General features: G+C 37.8%; 2 protein-coding genes across 2 annotated transcripts; one reads left to right on the top strand and one right to left on the bottom strand.

Annotated features, from left to right (window-relative positions):
• Window positions 1-3,563: 3,563 nt before the first annotated feature.
• LOC129365638 (cytosolic 5'-nucleotidase 1A-like) lies at window positions 3,564-10,776 on the top strand. Its single transcript, XM_055038972.1, has 6 exons — window positions 3,564-4,314; window positions 5,677-5,844; window positions 5,982-6,111; window positions 8,500-8,622; window positions 8,726-8,910; window positions 9,202-10,776. Exons 1-6 carry the CDS (start codon window positions 4,192-4,194, stop codon window positions 9,571-9,573), a joined length of 1,101 nt encoding a protein of 366 aa, XP_054894947.1. The 5' UTR covers window positions 3,564-4,191; the 3' UTR covers window positions 9,574-10,776.
• Window positions 10,777-12,416: 1,640 nt separating this feature from the next.
• LOC129365395 (interferon alpha-inducible protein 27-like protein 2A) lies at window positions 12,417-13,468 on the bottom strand. The gene is made up of 4 exons (XM_055038577.1): window positions 13,306-13,468; window positions 13,110-13,130; window positions 12,850-13,011; window positions 12,417-12,705 (listed from the first exon to the last, which is right to left on the bottom strand). Exons 1-4 carry the CDS (start codon window positions 13,313-13,315, stop codon window positions 12,620-12,622), a joined length of 279 nt encoding a protein of 92 aa, XP_054894552.1. The 5' UTR covers window positions 13,316-13,468; the 3' UTR covers window positions 12,417-12,619.
• Window positions 13,469-14,838: the final 1,370 nt, after the last annotated feature.

Below are 14,838 nucleotides of genomic sequence, written 5' to 3'. Positions count from 1 at the left end.
TGCTGATACTTTAGGTGTGACAGTAATCAGCCCTGGGTTAAATCCTAAGCCATCCTTGAATTGTGGTTAGTCACAATTGAGTCCTGAATTAGAAATGGTAATTATATTTTCACAGATTGGCAATCTTATCTATTTTTTCCCTCACAGCTGAAACTTAGAAAAAAAAATCTGAGGTTGTCTTTCTTTGTCGTAAAAATGTGTTTGATCACGTGGAACATTTAAGTGTTTGTTTTTGTACGTTTTGTACTTTTGGAAAAGACGCTGACCATATTTTACTTTGAAACATTCACCACTGGATCCTCTAGTCCTCTTTTTCCCACAGAGACAGTAACCACAGAGTTACACATTTCACCACTTGGTCCGTCTGAGAAATCTTAGGTTTTACTTCCTCTCTGTGCAGTTTGTCTATCTTTGTGAAGGATATTCTGAATTTGTGGGACCAGTTACATCTTGTAGACAGACACCGCCAAATGCTTTTTGAATGAACAGTTACACTAAAAGTTTTCAAAGCAAGTTACAGTTTATTTGTGTGGATCCTTTACTGCACTCATTTATGATTTAGATACTCAAAATAACCAACGCAGCTGTCAATTTTTCAAAGTAACACCACATTGAAAATCTTCAAAATAAAACTGCAAATAGGTTTAAACCTGTTGCTTCTGTTGAAGAGTGACTGTGGCCCTTCAAAATAGAGCTACTGGTGCTTTTATGGTGAGTGTTAAACTTTTGTCAAGTGGGCAGATGTTTCTTTTGTTTGGCCCTGTGGTGTAAGGTTGCTTCAGTTGAGTTTAGGACTCTTTCTGCATCTTTTGAATTTAGCCCCTTTCAGTGCCGTCACCCTGTGACCCCCCCACACACACACACTTTGAAGACTTTGCCCTTCCCCCTACCCCCTTTCAACCCCTAACAACCCTCTTAGTTGTTGCTCCTCCACCAACCAACACTTCTCCGCTAGTTTTAACATCTTGCTCTCTCAGGAGTCCTGTTTATTTGTGTATTACTGAGGCGTTGGTGTGTATTTGCATCATTCACTGTACCTTGCTGTATTTTATCAGATGGGGAACACAAGTTGTGTTTAGTGGCACTTTTTGTCTCATCTGGCTGCAGATCTGTTTTCCATGAAACTGCTTTTGTCATCAGGGCCTCTAATAGATCACCATACCATGCAGCTTATGTAACAATCACTGCCTCTGTTTTCCTTCGCTCACCCCACTGAAGGCTGGTATGTGTGAAACACAAGAAAAGACGCAGCGTAATAAGATCTAGGAAATGCACAAGCTCTGCAGGCTTCCTGTTTTTGTGTTAAACTCATTGGAGGCAGGAAGTGAGGAGGAACCGCTGCTTATTTTGCTCTGTAATGGGTGAAATTTGCCACACTGGCTCCTGCTCAGGTGATACCTGTTTTACTGGTAAAATGGATTAGGAGGCTGGGGTAACCCTCAATCTTTGACAGCTCATGACAACAAATCCAATTATGTGACTGCTGATTGCCTGCACTGCCAGGTCTGCAAATTATCTTTTTTCTTTTTCTTTTTTTGATCCTTTAGTTTAGAGTTTGAAGGCTGATATCAGCAGCAAAAGAGAGAAAGACCTTTCTCGACTTTGGTTATGGTGCATTGTTTAAGCAGAATCCCTTTGAGAACAAAGAATCTCGTGGCGGTGAACATGCCTGAGTAGCTGCTTTAAAGGTCTGATTAAGGTTATAATAGTCATTTGGCTTGCTTCAAGCCTCCAGGCTGTGTGTTAGGGGGGTGGGGCCATGTAAAGAGTGGGGGGGGGGGGGGGGGCTGTCCAGGCTGCTACCCTCTTTGTTCTGGTCTTCTCCTCCCATGCTCAGTTCTTTGTCTCCACCCCCAACTATCTTACTCTATCTTCCAGTTTAAAGCAGAAACAAGAGGTAGAGTTGAGTTGCTTTCTTTCTTTCTGCCTCTTTTTTCTATTGATCTTTGTTTCCGAGGTGTCCTCTAATGTCTGACCTGCTTCCAAGCTGCAGCACAGGTTTGCCAAAGCCCCCGCAAAACCCTCCTTTTACCGCTTTTCTTTCCCGCCAGTGTTTCCCGCCACTGCAGGGCGCTCAGCAAGGGCAGGGAGGGAGGAGTGGCTGCACAGCCTCAGCCTCGCGCCAAAAAGCCGGTGCTATTCAAATCAGCTCAGAGGGTGAGGCCCAACTGTCTCCATGCCCTGTTAACCCCATTTGAGCACTGGGTTCCGACACAAAGACAGACAGAAATCAGAGGCTTGCTTTTTAACTCAGAACACTTATAAAACCATAGAAGTTCATGTGTTACCTTTTGATTTCTTTCTGTTTTTTTTTTTTTTTTGCAAAGATATTCAATAAGTTATTTTATCTCTACTCTCACACTTAAGTTATTTCTTGTAAAAATGGGAAATGTACATCATATGAAACCATCAATTCAGGATCCCCCGTTTTGTTTGACTTAGCACACTGGCTGCATTTTCAAACATACTCGAACACAAAGTTTTCAGTCAACTTCCTTTAACAGTGTTTCTTTCACATCCTCTTTGTCTTCATGCAACCAAAGGCATGAATGAAGCTGAAGCGTTCAGGGTGGAGCCATTGGCCCTCTGCTGCACTCTGGTGGCTCGAACTAACAACTGCAAGAGGTGACTGTTTACAGAATCAGCTTTTTCAAATTCGCCAACTTACTTCATTTATTGCACCATACTTTGTAAAGTTTCAAATGAAAAAATCTGTGAAATTTTTATTAAATATACAAATTGTTGATCTTTAAAAAAAATCTAATTTATTAAAGCTTTATAAAATTAAAATACATTTAATTTAAAAATTTATAATTTTTAAAATAAATTTAATAAAATTTCTCTATGCATAATATTACTAAACAATTTGTATTGATCACTATTCATATCTACATTCCGGTAACAGACATATAGTTGTACTTTTTTCTTAGTGAAATTAATTTATTTCCCTTGTTTGTTTTAAATACACCTCTGATACATTAAGTATTTTAAAGAAACCAATATTATGTCTTTGAAATAAGTTTGCACTATTTTTTGATATATTTTTTAAATTCTTTAACTATATCAGAAAATGAGTTTGTATTTTATACAATTGGTTTTGGTTCAACACAGAAAGTAACATAAATATCAAAATATAAAACAGTTCAATGTTTTATTGAGTGCTGGTCGTATAAACACCATGCTTGTGATGGTCTGTTATCTTTAAAAGTGTGTCTGTTTTATTTTTTCTTCCTTTAGTTAAGCCATGGTCCTGCTTACTATCTCTTGCCAGAAACCACCTTGCCTGTCTGGTTTGATAAAAGCTGAATGAACTCTATTAATGATAATTTAATGCTCTTCAAAGCACAGCATGCACTTTCATCCTTCCTCCTTGCATCACCTGCCTGTTTCTAGATGCTGGTGTTGGAGCATGATGTATTTCAAATGGAGTCCAGGCAGCCAATAAGATGTATAGAAAATATGGGAGTGTCCCATTTGCCTCCATGCTTGTTGCCTGGAAACTGGGACTGCTGCTTTGTAACTCAGTCCCTGCGACAAGCTGGCGAGATTTCAGGAGACAATGAACGAGAGAGCCAAGATGGACTGCAGTTCCCACAATGCTTTGCAGGATTATGAAATAGTTTATCTGCAGTGTACCTTTTGCTGTAATACTGAACACCTTCTGACGAACAAACGTGATCTGAAAGGAAATTGTGAGTCAGCTGTTGCATGAGGAGAGGTGAAAGATATTTTAAGTATCAAGAGACTAATGCGCAGTAACTGGTTGCCATTCAGATTAAATCACATGCTTTGCTATGACTCAGGGGAGTCTGACGCTGAAAGAGTTAATGGTGAGAGGATGCAGAATGGCTTGAAGTCAGGACAGAGTGTGCAAATGAGGAGAGCATAGTGCAGCACAGAAGACCCGGTCCAGGATTTTCCTCCAAACGATGGTGGATATATCAAACCAAGGTCACAGCTTGGGTCTTGTCTGCATCCTCCTTTTTTACTGCAGTGTGTCATATTTCTATATCTAAGTGCCTCTGGAGCTCACATGTTGATGGCTGCAAGACTGCATTAATATTTTGGAAGAGGGAATTTTGTTTGGAGCTTTTGCCATAGCAGTATTTTAAAGTACATTTACAAAAAGAGGTGAGGACACACTGGGACTCGGTGTGATCCTCAGTGTGAGCTGTGAACTGAAGCAGTACAATGAGTCGAAACAGCATTCAGACTCTGACAATCAGTGGACAAGATGTGGTCAAGAACGGCAGCCAGAACTCATCGGAAGATGCTAAGGCACTTTTGAAGCCATCCACACCATCAAAAAAAACTGTGAGTATCTCTATAGAACTCATCATCCCTAATACTAGATTGGCTAGAGCATAAAGAGGGTTGGTAAAGGTAATTATTATATGAGGTCAAAATGAAGTCAAACAGAGTATATGCGTCAAATAATTTCAGATTGGCCATAATTTATTGTAACTTAGACAAGAGCAAATTATTTAAGTTTCATCCAAAATGTTTTTCACTGAAAAGTTTGAAATTGGTGTCAATGGCCAATTAATTATTTAAAGATTCCAGCTCGTTGTAAATGAAATTGATGACCATATGTGAAACACGATCGGATGCTCCATTGTACCAGCTTACAAACGAGCAAGCTGCAGAGGTCATGTTACAGATCAGCAGGGTAGATAAAGACAATCAGTGACCTGAGCGTGACCGGCTAAAGCTGCTCGCATTTAGGCAGAGACAAGCTTCTGCATCTCAAAGTGAATGTTCACATTTAATTGAGATAATTTCCAGGATTACCATTTATAATTGAAAATTCCTCTGGTCAATAAAAATAAATTAATATCAACTCAGTTTGTGTGGTGCACAGTATATTCCCTTTATAGTTCCTGGAAAGTTACTTTACATGAAGTATTACATCAGTGCAGCCCAGGATGAAGGCAATTAGAAACATCTAGGTAAAGCAACATAAGGGAAATTTGGATTTGTTTGGTCTGGTGATCAGGTGTTATGTCATTACTGGAAAATGAACACATGTCCATCAAGTTTGTCAGAGAAATGGAAGCATGAAATTGTCTATAGTCTTCTGAAAAAAAAAAAACCCAACAAAAAATAACATTCTATTACGCAGTTTTTACGTTTTTTTCTTGCACTCAACCGTCCAATAATATACTTCGATAAAGCATGCTTATCAATACTTTTATTGTCTTAATCTCGTCCTTGTGAATGGTGTCAGTGACTACCTGCTCGACTGTCAAATCAGTAGTATTTGTCATAATTGTGTGAAAATCTGTACAAGAGATATTTTATGGTGAATTCCAATAAATGAGCAACATAAAAAATTAAAGCACAAAAACATTAATGTTTATTATATTTGTTGCCTCATCCAGCAAAGCTGCAGTTAAGATATTATTTTAACCTTCTCATAAAAATGTGTTGAAATGTAATCAAATGAACACTACAGTGGGCAACAGACACTCAAAGAGTTAACAGGTTCAAAACTCTGGCATGTGAAGCAGCATTATCAGCATTGGAAGGCATTTCATGTCACACTCACTTTCAGTCACATGCAGTTCTCTCGCTTTACTTTAGATCTGTCTGTTCTTCTCAGCATAGATTTAGATAATTAAGTAGAAATATCAGGTCCAGTTTAAAATGACGTGTGTTAAACCTGCGACCCTCCAGCCCAAGCCAGAGAACTCTATCACCATCGCTGTGTCGTCCAGAGTCCTCTTCAACATGGATAAGGAGCAGCAGATCTTCGAGCAGCAGGGCATGGAGGAGTACATCAAGTATCAGGTGGCGCATGAAACCGAGCCTTTCAGCCCCGGACCGGCCTTCTCCTTTGTCAAGGTCAGAGGGCGAAAGCTGATTTTCAAAGCTAGTGTTTGGTGTGTCAATGTTTTGATTCCCTCTCAATGATCTCCTCATTGCACTGAATTCAAACGATCCTTTGGTTTAACACACATCTGGTTTGGTTTTATTCCCAGGCCCTGGAGGCAGTCAACACTCAGCTGAGGGACCTTTATCCTGAGAGTGAGGAGCTCTTTGACGTTGTTCTCATCACCAACAACCACGCTTATGTCGGCCTGAGACTCATCAATACCATCAACCATCACCGTAAGTTGTTGATACACTGATCCTTCCTAGCATGTGAAGACTTTCCGACTTTCACCTATACTACAGGGCATCCTGATGCTTTTATTATTCTTTACAACCCTCCAAAATCTCCTTCAAGAACCACATTGAGACAGGATACATATTGATTAAAAGTTGAGTGAAAGTACAGTGTTTAATTTGGCCCATTTTACACACCTGGAGTAAACTGAATAGGAAATCTTTAGGGTATGAATTAGGAGGAAGATAAGAGACATAAGGCCCAATGATGCAGCTGAAATGTCATGTGATCAAAGGGTGCTATTAAAACCAGCTGGGCTTCCTTCCTCAGCTGAGGCAGGTGCTGATCATTAATCTACCTGATATGTGTCAGTGAAGTGGTAATTATGATAAAAATAACTTCAGTCAAGTATTATGTGAAAAAAAATAAACTAAAAATGTATTTTCTGGTCTTATATAATAATTTCTAATCTTCTGAGAAGCAGAGTTTTGTGTTTTATTAGACACAATCATCAAAAGCAACAGAAAAGAAATGCCTGAAAAAAACCCCAACCAAATAAGTGAAACAAATATGTTTTCAATAACATTCTAATTTCTCTTAAAAGAAATGTAAAAAAAATGGATTTGGTTATATTTTTAAATATTTTATGCCATCTTCCTGACCAGTGCTGCTTTTCATTAAGTTGTTTATTTTACACTGAACATAAACACAAGTGTTATTGCTGTTATTTTAAACCTGCTTAAATTTAATCTGTCTTATTTTAATCTGATTAAATTAGATTTGAAATAAAAAGTAGTTTAGACATAAATTGGTGCATTTAAAAAACAAGCAGGTTTGCAGAACAAATAGAAAGTAGGTTGAGATTTCTAAAATAGAGAAAAACCTGAAGAGATTATCTTTATATCCTTTATATATTATTTTCTCCTGCCACCACTTCAGCCATTATCCTGTCTGCTGAAGAGTACATTAAATATTTATGACACCTCACTTTATACTGCTAAGAGTGTTTGTTCAAGTATGCAGTATCATCCATTTTGCTGCTAAATCTGCTGATCAAAACAATTGAAAGCAGGAGTAGTTTTAACAGGATGACATTCTTAAAAAGCAAAGCAGACATATTCTCAAGCATCCAGAGATTTCTTTACCTTATTCATAAAGTTATGTACAAATCTTCAAAAAAACAAAAACAAACCCTCCTTAGAGAGGTATTTCACATCTCTTTATATAGCTCTCTTAAAATGTATATTCACTGTAACCTCACTGACTGCTTTGACGTTCTTCACACATCACTGAAGTTAAGCAGGTGATGAGTGATTTACAGAAGATTTGGAAACAGATCTGTGACTGAGATTAAACTGCCACAGTTTGACCCAGGTTAGCCCTTCCTCTGAGAGATTATTTTCATGTTAATCTGAGGGAATGAAAATATCACACCTGCTTATTCTATTCTTCATGGCTAGTTGTAGCTCTCCATTAGAATAGTCTCTTCCGCTGTATAAAAGCAGAGAGTCTCAGCAGCTGGGTCTTTCTATTCCCTCATAAATTCTCTTCAGGTCAGTAATGAAATATTGTAAATGAAGTCCAGATAGTGGCCCCAAAAACAGAAATAAACTGAATGTGATCTAAAAATACACAGTGGAACAGCTAATTCTGCATTATTAAATGACTTTTTAAAGCCTCTATTGTTCACAATCTCACAAACACAATCAGTTCCTGTGTCGACGTGCATGTGAAAGTGTTGAGGTGTTTTCCTGCTGGCTGAACTGGGACTGACTGTCGTTATAGTGGGATCTTTCTCATCGTTCACACATAATGCAACACAAAGGAATAAATCTTACAAGCTTTGAGAGTGATTTTCTGTCATGTCTGTGCTATTTTTGATTTCAAAGGCAGCATTACCCAGGAGTTCTGGTTACGGCGCACCACTCGGTTGCTTCAGATTAACAGCAGTGGTACAATTGGACAACTTGCATCTGCAGGTCATTTTATTAGAATCATACTACTGAACAAAACCAAAAAAGTTGCATTTTTTAATATTAATATCCACTGAAGGTAAAACTGATAAGGTAACATTTATGCATATGAATAGTATACTTCTTGTGCAGTTCTTTTGGTGCCATTCCTCCTAAAGTTTTTTTGATGGCAACTCCTACTGTTTTTGGAAGAGAGCAATGAGAGTATCAGTAGGTGAGGGATTAGTACAGGCAGCAATTCTCTCACCTTGACATCAGAAGGTCGGCAGCTGAGATTTGATTCCTTTGCACCATTTTTATTGGTGCAAAAATAAAAAAAAGGTGATTAAACTGCCAGGTTAGCCTGCGCCAAACATGTGCATTTGTATGTGCACAAATGCAAATTTGTGCACATTCATTATGTTTCTTCTCTTCCAGAGTTGTTCATTGAGCGATTCTGTATGACTGGAGGAAACAGTCCCATCGGTTATTTAAAGGCCTACAACACTAACCTCTACTTGTCCTCTGACCCAGTCAAAGTTCACGAAGCTCTGGAACAAGGTATTATAAACACAGAGGGACCTACACTCCAGGTCTCCAAATACGACATTTGACTTGTTTATTTTTGATGAGTTATATCTGTGTGAAATGTGTTGTGAACCAGGTATAGCAGCAGCCACCATGTTTACCCCGGAGAAGATGACAGAAGTGTCAGAGACTCAGCTCCGCGTTGCTTTTGATGGTGATGCCGTGCTCTTCTCTGATGAATCGGAGCAGATTTATAAAGCTCACGGACTGGACAAGTTCTTTGAGCATGAGAAGGCGTACGAGAACAAGCCTCTGGACCATGTAAAGTACACACAATGGGGCACTTATCATTGTCATAAACCTGTTTTTGTATAGTAACATAAATGATAAGGCAACACTGATGCTTGTTTATGTTATTCCGAAATTGGTTTATTGTACTGTGGAAACAGTAGAAACATCTGAGTATCGACAGAGAGCTCTTAAACTGAAGAGAGTCTAATAAATACATCTCTCTTTCTTTGAAGTTTTTGAAGTCAAATGCAAATGTTTTGGCTAAATGCAGAATTTCAAAGTATGGAGTATATCATCTACTTTATTCCATTCCTCCCACAGGGACCACTGAAAGGCTTCCTGGAAGTTTTAGGAAAGCTCCAGAAGAGGTTTTATGCCAAAGGCCAGCGCATGGACTGCCCCATTAGGACCTACCTGGTGACGGCTCGCAGTGCAGCCAGTTCCGGCGCCAGAGCCCTAAAAACTCTGCGGTTGTGGGGTCTAGAGATTGACGAGGCCCTTTTTCTCGCAGGGGCACCTAAGGGTCCCATCTTAGAGAAGATAAGGCCGCACATCTTCTTTGACGACCAGATGTTTCACGTGGAAGGAGCAGCTGAAATGGGAACAGTGGCATGTCACGTGCCCTATGGGATCGCTCAAAGGGTTCCAGAGAGAAAAGGACTAAAAGATAAAGACATTTCTTCAATTAAGTAGCAGAAATGTAACATTTCAGAGGCTCAGGAGTCCATAAGGAATTAATATTCTGCCGCATGATAAGTGTAATAACTGTTTAAGAGTGAAAAATATTAAATTTTAAAATCTAACTGATGCACTTTTTGATATGTATCATTACATCAACCAAAAAATACTTATAGAAATAACCTTACCAGCACCCCAGCACCTTAGAATAGATGAATAGTTGATAAATGTTTATCATTATATTAGCTGTATGTCCTAAAGCAACATTAAGCCATTTGACAGAGAAATGTCTGCATATATCTTATTTTAATCTGATTAACATGAAGTATCACATCAACATTAATTTCTAATCATTTTTGCTATTTTGTGATAAAGAAATTAAACACAGAAAAGATTTTAATACATTTTTTGAAATTAATTAAAAATGTGCTAACAATCCTATAGCTTCCTATAGGAAGCTATAGGATTTCTTATTTTTTCATTACTGGATCAAAACTGACCAAGAAATAATCATTTCCAGTTTAACAAGTAAAAGTATTTATTAACAGCCTCAGTGACCACAATAAATGTTTTATAAGGTTATTTTCAATTGGAAATGTGCCTGATATACAAAAAGTATGTATTTTTCTGGAGTTTTATATTTTTACCCCCATCAAGGGATAGAAATGTACTAAAAAAGAAATAAATGTAGAAGTAGTAAAACTGAAAGACCCATCAATTCCAATATTTACCGAGAAATCAGTAAAAGAAGATGACTATTTTTGTAAGTTCCAGTTTTATGCAAATTAGGAAATTTGTGCAATTCTACTTCATAAAGTGTGCCTTTTATCCCAGTTCTTTCCTTTAGGCTTGTTTTTGTGCATTATATTGTTGCAAAAATAATTAATGTTCATGTTTGATTCAAAACATGAAATTGTGTGCAAATGTCACTTCTGAATTTCTTTGCCCTTGATAACTAGATTATGTAGGCCACAGCAGCTTCAGCGTTTGTTAAAATCACTGCTACATTCTTCATGTTTGCTGCTCGTTTCTGAATGTTAACCAGGTCCAGTGCTAAAGCCTGCCTTATGTGATGTTTCGATGTTATGGCAACACAGACGTGTGGTGAAAGTAATGTTTGCTGTTAAATGTGGCATTTGTGTCAGTTTCTGTAAAGGAGTGTGCAATATCATCGCTTTTAAAACCAAATGTGTTTATTAAACAAATCATTGTATCCAGTTCTCTCATCAGAACAGCGATTTTATTTACTTGCTTATTTATTAATTGCTGTGGAAATTAGCTTCTCCTCATCTTTTTAAGTAAGTTATTTCAATAAAGATCAAGAGAGAATGAGTTTTTACAAATATATCAAAGGGATTTTGTCTCAATATTTGCATTTCTTTTCTATTGTCAGCAGGGGGCGACAGAGCTCTGTTTTTCAAAGATCATTAATTACGTCAGGCTTCTCAGTAAACATCTGTAAAAGCCTGCAATGTACATTCAGTGGCCTAGTTCAACTTAATGGTCTTGATCATCAGAGGAGGATATCCACCAGTATTTTATGTTGTTCCTTTGCTTCAACGTCCTACGGTGGTGGGTCAGAAAATGCTGCTTTTAATGTTTATTACCATCTGGCATAAACAAGATTTAGACCATCATGGCTCAGTGGAAAGAGTGATTTTGTGATCTGTAAGTTGTGGTTGTGATTTCAGCTTCCTCATGTCACATGTGCTCCTGAGCAAGGCATTTAACTCCAAGTTGCCTGCAGTTTTTCCTGTTGGTGTCTGTTTTTATATTTTGAAAAGTGTTTTGAGAGCACTTTATAGAAAAGTGGAACAAGAAAGGATCTTTCCTGTTGTTGAATCTGAAACAATGACCACAAATGAATCAAATTCTGGTTTATATTCTGTTTTTTATATAGATGTGTAACAACTGGGTGATCATTTTGGGACATCAAGTCACTCTAGGATAGTCTCCCTATGTGGACAATGTCTTTCTAATTCTGACCAAACTGATAGATGCCTTTGTTTCTTTTCTGTTCTTAAATTTCTTCTGCTAAGTTTCTTTTTTGTTTTGTTCTTTGATATCCTTCCTGTTGTTAGACAGGTTATTTTCAGGTCATGTTTTGAATATCTAAGTCAGGTGCTAATCATTCAAAATTGAGCTCAGCGTTCCAGGAAGTGAGATTATTGACAATTAGTTCGTGACGTGATTTAACAGTTGGTGCAGTTATGTTCCCAAATAAAGCAAACATGAATAGCTATGTCCTCAGATGACTGAATCTGTCATAACTACATTTTGAATTTCAGTATGATTATGTTTGCCTAATATTAAAATCTGCTTGATGATCCAAAACCTCTAACTGCATCAAAAGATAAAAAAAACTGAAACATCTGTTCAAAATCTTTTGTTGCAGCACTGCAAGAATGCAAAATCTTGAGTATCAACAATGGAGGTCAAAGCTAAATTTAAACACAATTACTTGCTGACTGTAAGAGATACTAAATTTCATACTGCCATCCCTCCTCATCCTTTAGCAACAGCATGATATCATCCCTGCTGCATTAAGAACCTGTTATTGAGGTGTTATGATATACCATCATATATGCACCAGAAATATTTGTTGCTTTGCTGTAATTATTAGACAAGTAAGTTATAGAAACAACTAAAAAAACTCACTTGTTTCCAAAACCATCAGATAACATTTGTCATGGTGACTAAGAGAAAATAAAAGCTTTTAAATTTCTATGTTTCCAGTCAAATCATCTTCACTTTTATAGCAAGTCAAGGCACTGAAAATAAAACATAGTAGAGATGAGGTTCACTTATGCTATAAAAAAGTTTTCAAATTGACACACTTAAAAGACTACAATCCCAAAAACTTTCAATGAGACTTTTATTGCTCTTTTATTTTGTAAGACTGTTTACATTTTGTAAGACAGAGAAAAACTTTGTTTTGTTTCAAATTCCACTCAAGCAGCTTTTTTGGTTTTCATCATAATGCAACACAATGCTTCAGGAGTATTAGCACATACGCACAGACCCCTACACATAAGCAATATAAGTATTTTGTAGGAGGTTTTTAGCGGAAGAAGCCGGCCACCCAGCCCACAGCTGCTCCTGCACCGGCTACAGCGACACTGGTGGCGCCAGACAAACCAGCAGCACCTGCAACATTTGACATTGATGTTTAATAAGTAAAAACAGAATCTCAAGCCACTACAAACATTTTTGACATATTGTTATGAAGAAATTATTACAGCAAAGGAAGATGAAGAAACATGATTAATGTATTCCAACATTGTTTTTAACCTGCTGATTGCAGGACAGCCACCAAACTTCCTGCTGCCACTCCGCCTCCGTTGGCAACTGCTGCTGAAGACATCATGCCCGCAGCGTAGGAACCTGCTGCAATCCCACCTGAGGTGAAACCTACAGCTGTCAGAGCGGCAGGTGCTGCGGCCAATGCCAAGGCTAGATGGGGAGACACCCCAGAATGAAAATGCATAGTTATAAATAAATAATCGACGTGAGCTCAAAGGTAAAATGTGATTCTTCGAGTGTGTCGCAACCTGCTCCTGCAGCAACAGCAACTGTAAGATACAGTCATAATATATCAGTTCATCTCTCCACATTAAAACTCGTTTCATGTGAGTTTTTACATTTTGCGAGCTAAAGAAAAACTTTGTCTTTACATAAATAAGCACAAATAAATTAATTATTACATAGCTAATTAACATAAATAAAGTCAGATCACAGAGCACTCACATGGATTCATGTCTGTCCTCTGTTCAACAAGCCTTGAATATGAACTGTGTTCTTTCACCAAGAGCACTTAGGTTTCTTTTCTCGGAAAACAAAACTCTGAGCACCAAACAGAAAGGTGCTCAGAGTATCTGTGCTCAGACTTGGCAGGGACAGGATATGTCCCCGCCTCCGAGTCTCAAATCTGATTTAGAAAATGGGACCATTGCACTCCGGAAGTAAATGAGGCGCTATCTCCTATGTTATCCTCGGCCTCCCGTTTATATTTTTTATTTTTAAATCTGTGATCTATCTTCACTCTCAGGATTTTCTCAGCATGTATTCAAACTTCTCTCTTTTATTTACTTCAGCGCAATTCACAGTTTTGAACAAATTCTCTCTCTCTGTGTACTTCTAAATCTACTCCATAGTCGCATCTTTTCGGGCCTGCTACTGCCTCTAGTGGCGTAGAGGTGGCATCACAACTAATCAAATGACATTACTAAATCAGAATACCACAACGTCTTTATTATTTCCATGTGTCTTCCCCACATGGAAAACCTCGATGCATGTCTTCTATGTGGGGGAAGACATGCATCGAGGACTAAGGCATCCAGACATGAGTTATGCTTTGCCCCTGCGCCACCATAGCGCCCTCCATATTTTATATATAAATATTGCTTTTATGTCATGTCTTTATATCACTGACGCTTATGAGCTCTGTGTGCAGATTGGCTGCCAGAGCTGACATCTGCAGCTTCAGCTTTAAACTAAACAAGATCTCAACCCTCACAGCAGATCAAAGCTGCTGTGAAGAGCCTTCTCACTGTTTGTCTTGCAATTATTAGTACACCTGTACTGCCCTTCAGTACAAAACAATATGAAATTTGGACTCTATAAGTAAGAGCTGACATGATGAGATGATTTTGACTGTGTTTGCTCTTATCTTGTAAAAGAAGAGTACTTTGGAAATGAACACTTCTTGAATAAATACATTTTTACCAGAACAACACAGAAGTAGATTGGATCATACCAACTCTTCACCTCACAGTTACAAGGACCTCCCACTGTCATTTTACTATAAATTGAACCTTACTGTTAGTGTTCTGCAGAACCAGTCAAACCAGCTTCAGGAAAGGAGAAACATAAACCCTTTGAAATTTGTAATTGTGAGTTTGCTGTCTTGGTGTTTTTAGAGATTACCAAAAGAATTTTTAACCCGGCTTTAAGTTGCTGCTTTGATAAAGGTGCAATCTGCCCTTTTACATTCTGAAACATTTAATATCGAACCAAACACAGATATGGACTCTGAAACCATAGAAGAAATGTGTAAGTAATGATGAATGTAAATATTATTCATTTATATTCATACCCTCAACTTCTTAATTGTTTGTTGTGTGTTTTTACCTACTTTTTGTATTTTACAAATAGGTAAGGCCATCATTACGGCATTTTCAGTCGGTAAGTATTCAGACACTTGCAATTTAACCATCATCTTGCTACCAAATACAACCATTTGCTGAAAAATAAACTGAAATTAAAGCTGCAAGCAGCCTC

This window comes from Poeciliopsis prolifica, unplaced genomic scaffold, assembly GCF_027474105.1.
Source record: "Poeciliopsis prolifica strain line A6 unplaced genomic scaffold, Auburn_PproV2 SCAFFOLD013, whole genome shotgun sequence".
Taxonomy (NCBI): Eukaryota; Metazoa; Chordata; class Actinopteri; order Cyprinodontiformes; family Poeciliidae; genus Poeciliopsis; species Poeciliopsis prolifica.
Note: the sequence above shows the minus strand (reverse complement) of the source record. Positions and strands in the feature narration are given on the sequence as shown.

Bases quoted from the DNA above. Each gene is read 5' to 3' on its own strand.
- LOC129365638 (XM_055038972.1), top strand. From the start codon at position 4,192: ATGAGTCGAAACAGCATTCAGACTCTGACAATCAGTGGACAAGATGTG. The intron at 6,112-8,499 runs GTAAGTTGTTGA...CTTCTCTTCCAG, and splicing joins CAATACCATCAACCATCACC to AGTTGTTCATTGAGCGATTC. The intron at 8,623-8,725 runs GTATTATAAACA...GTTGTGAACCAG, and splicing joins TCACGAAGCTCTGGAACAAG to GTATAGCAGCAGCCACCATG.
- LOC129365395 (XM_055038577.1), bottom strand. The intron at 13,012-13,109 runs GTTGCGACACAC...CTCCCCATCTAG, and splicing joins TGCTGTTGCTGCAGGAGCAG to CCTTGGCATTGGCCGCAGCA. The intron at 12,706-12,849 runs GTTAAAAACAAT...CAAATGTTGCAG, and splicing joins GGCTGTCCTGCAATCAGCAG to GTGCTGCTGGTTTGTCTGGC.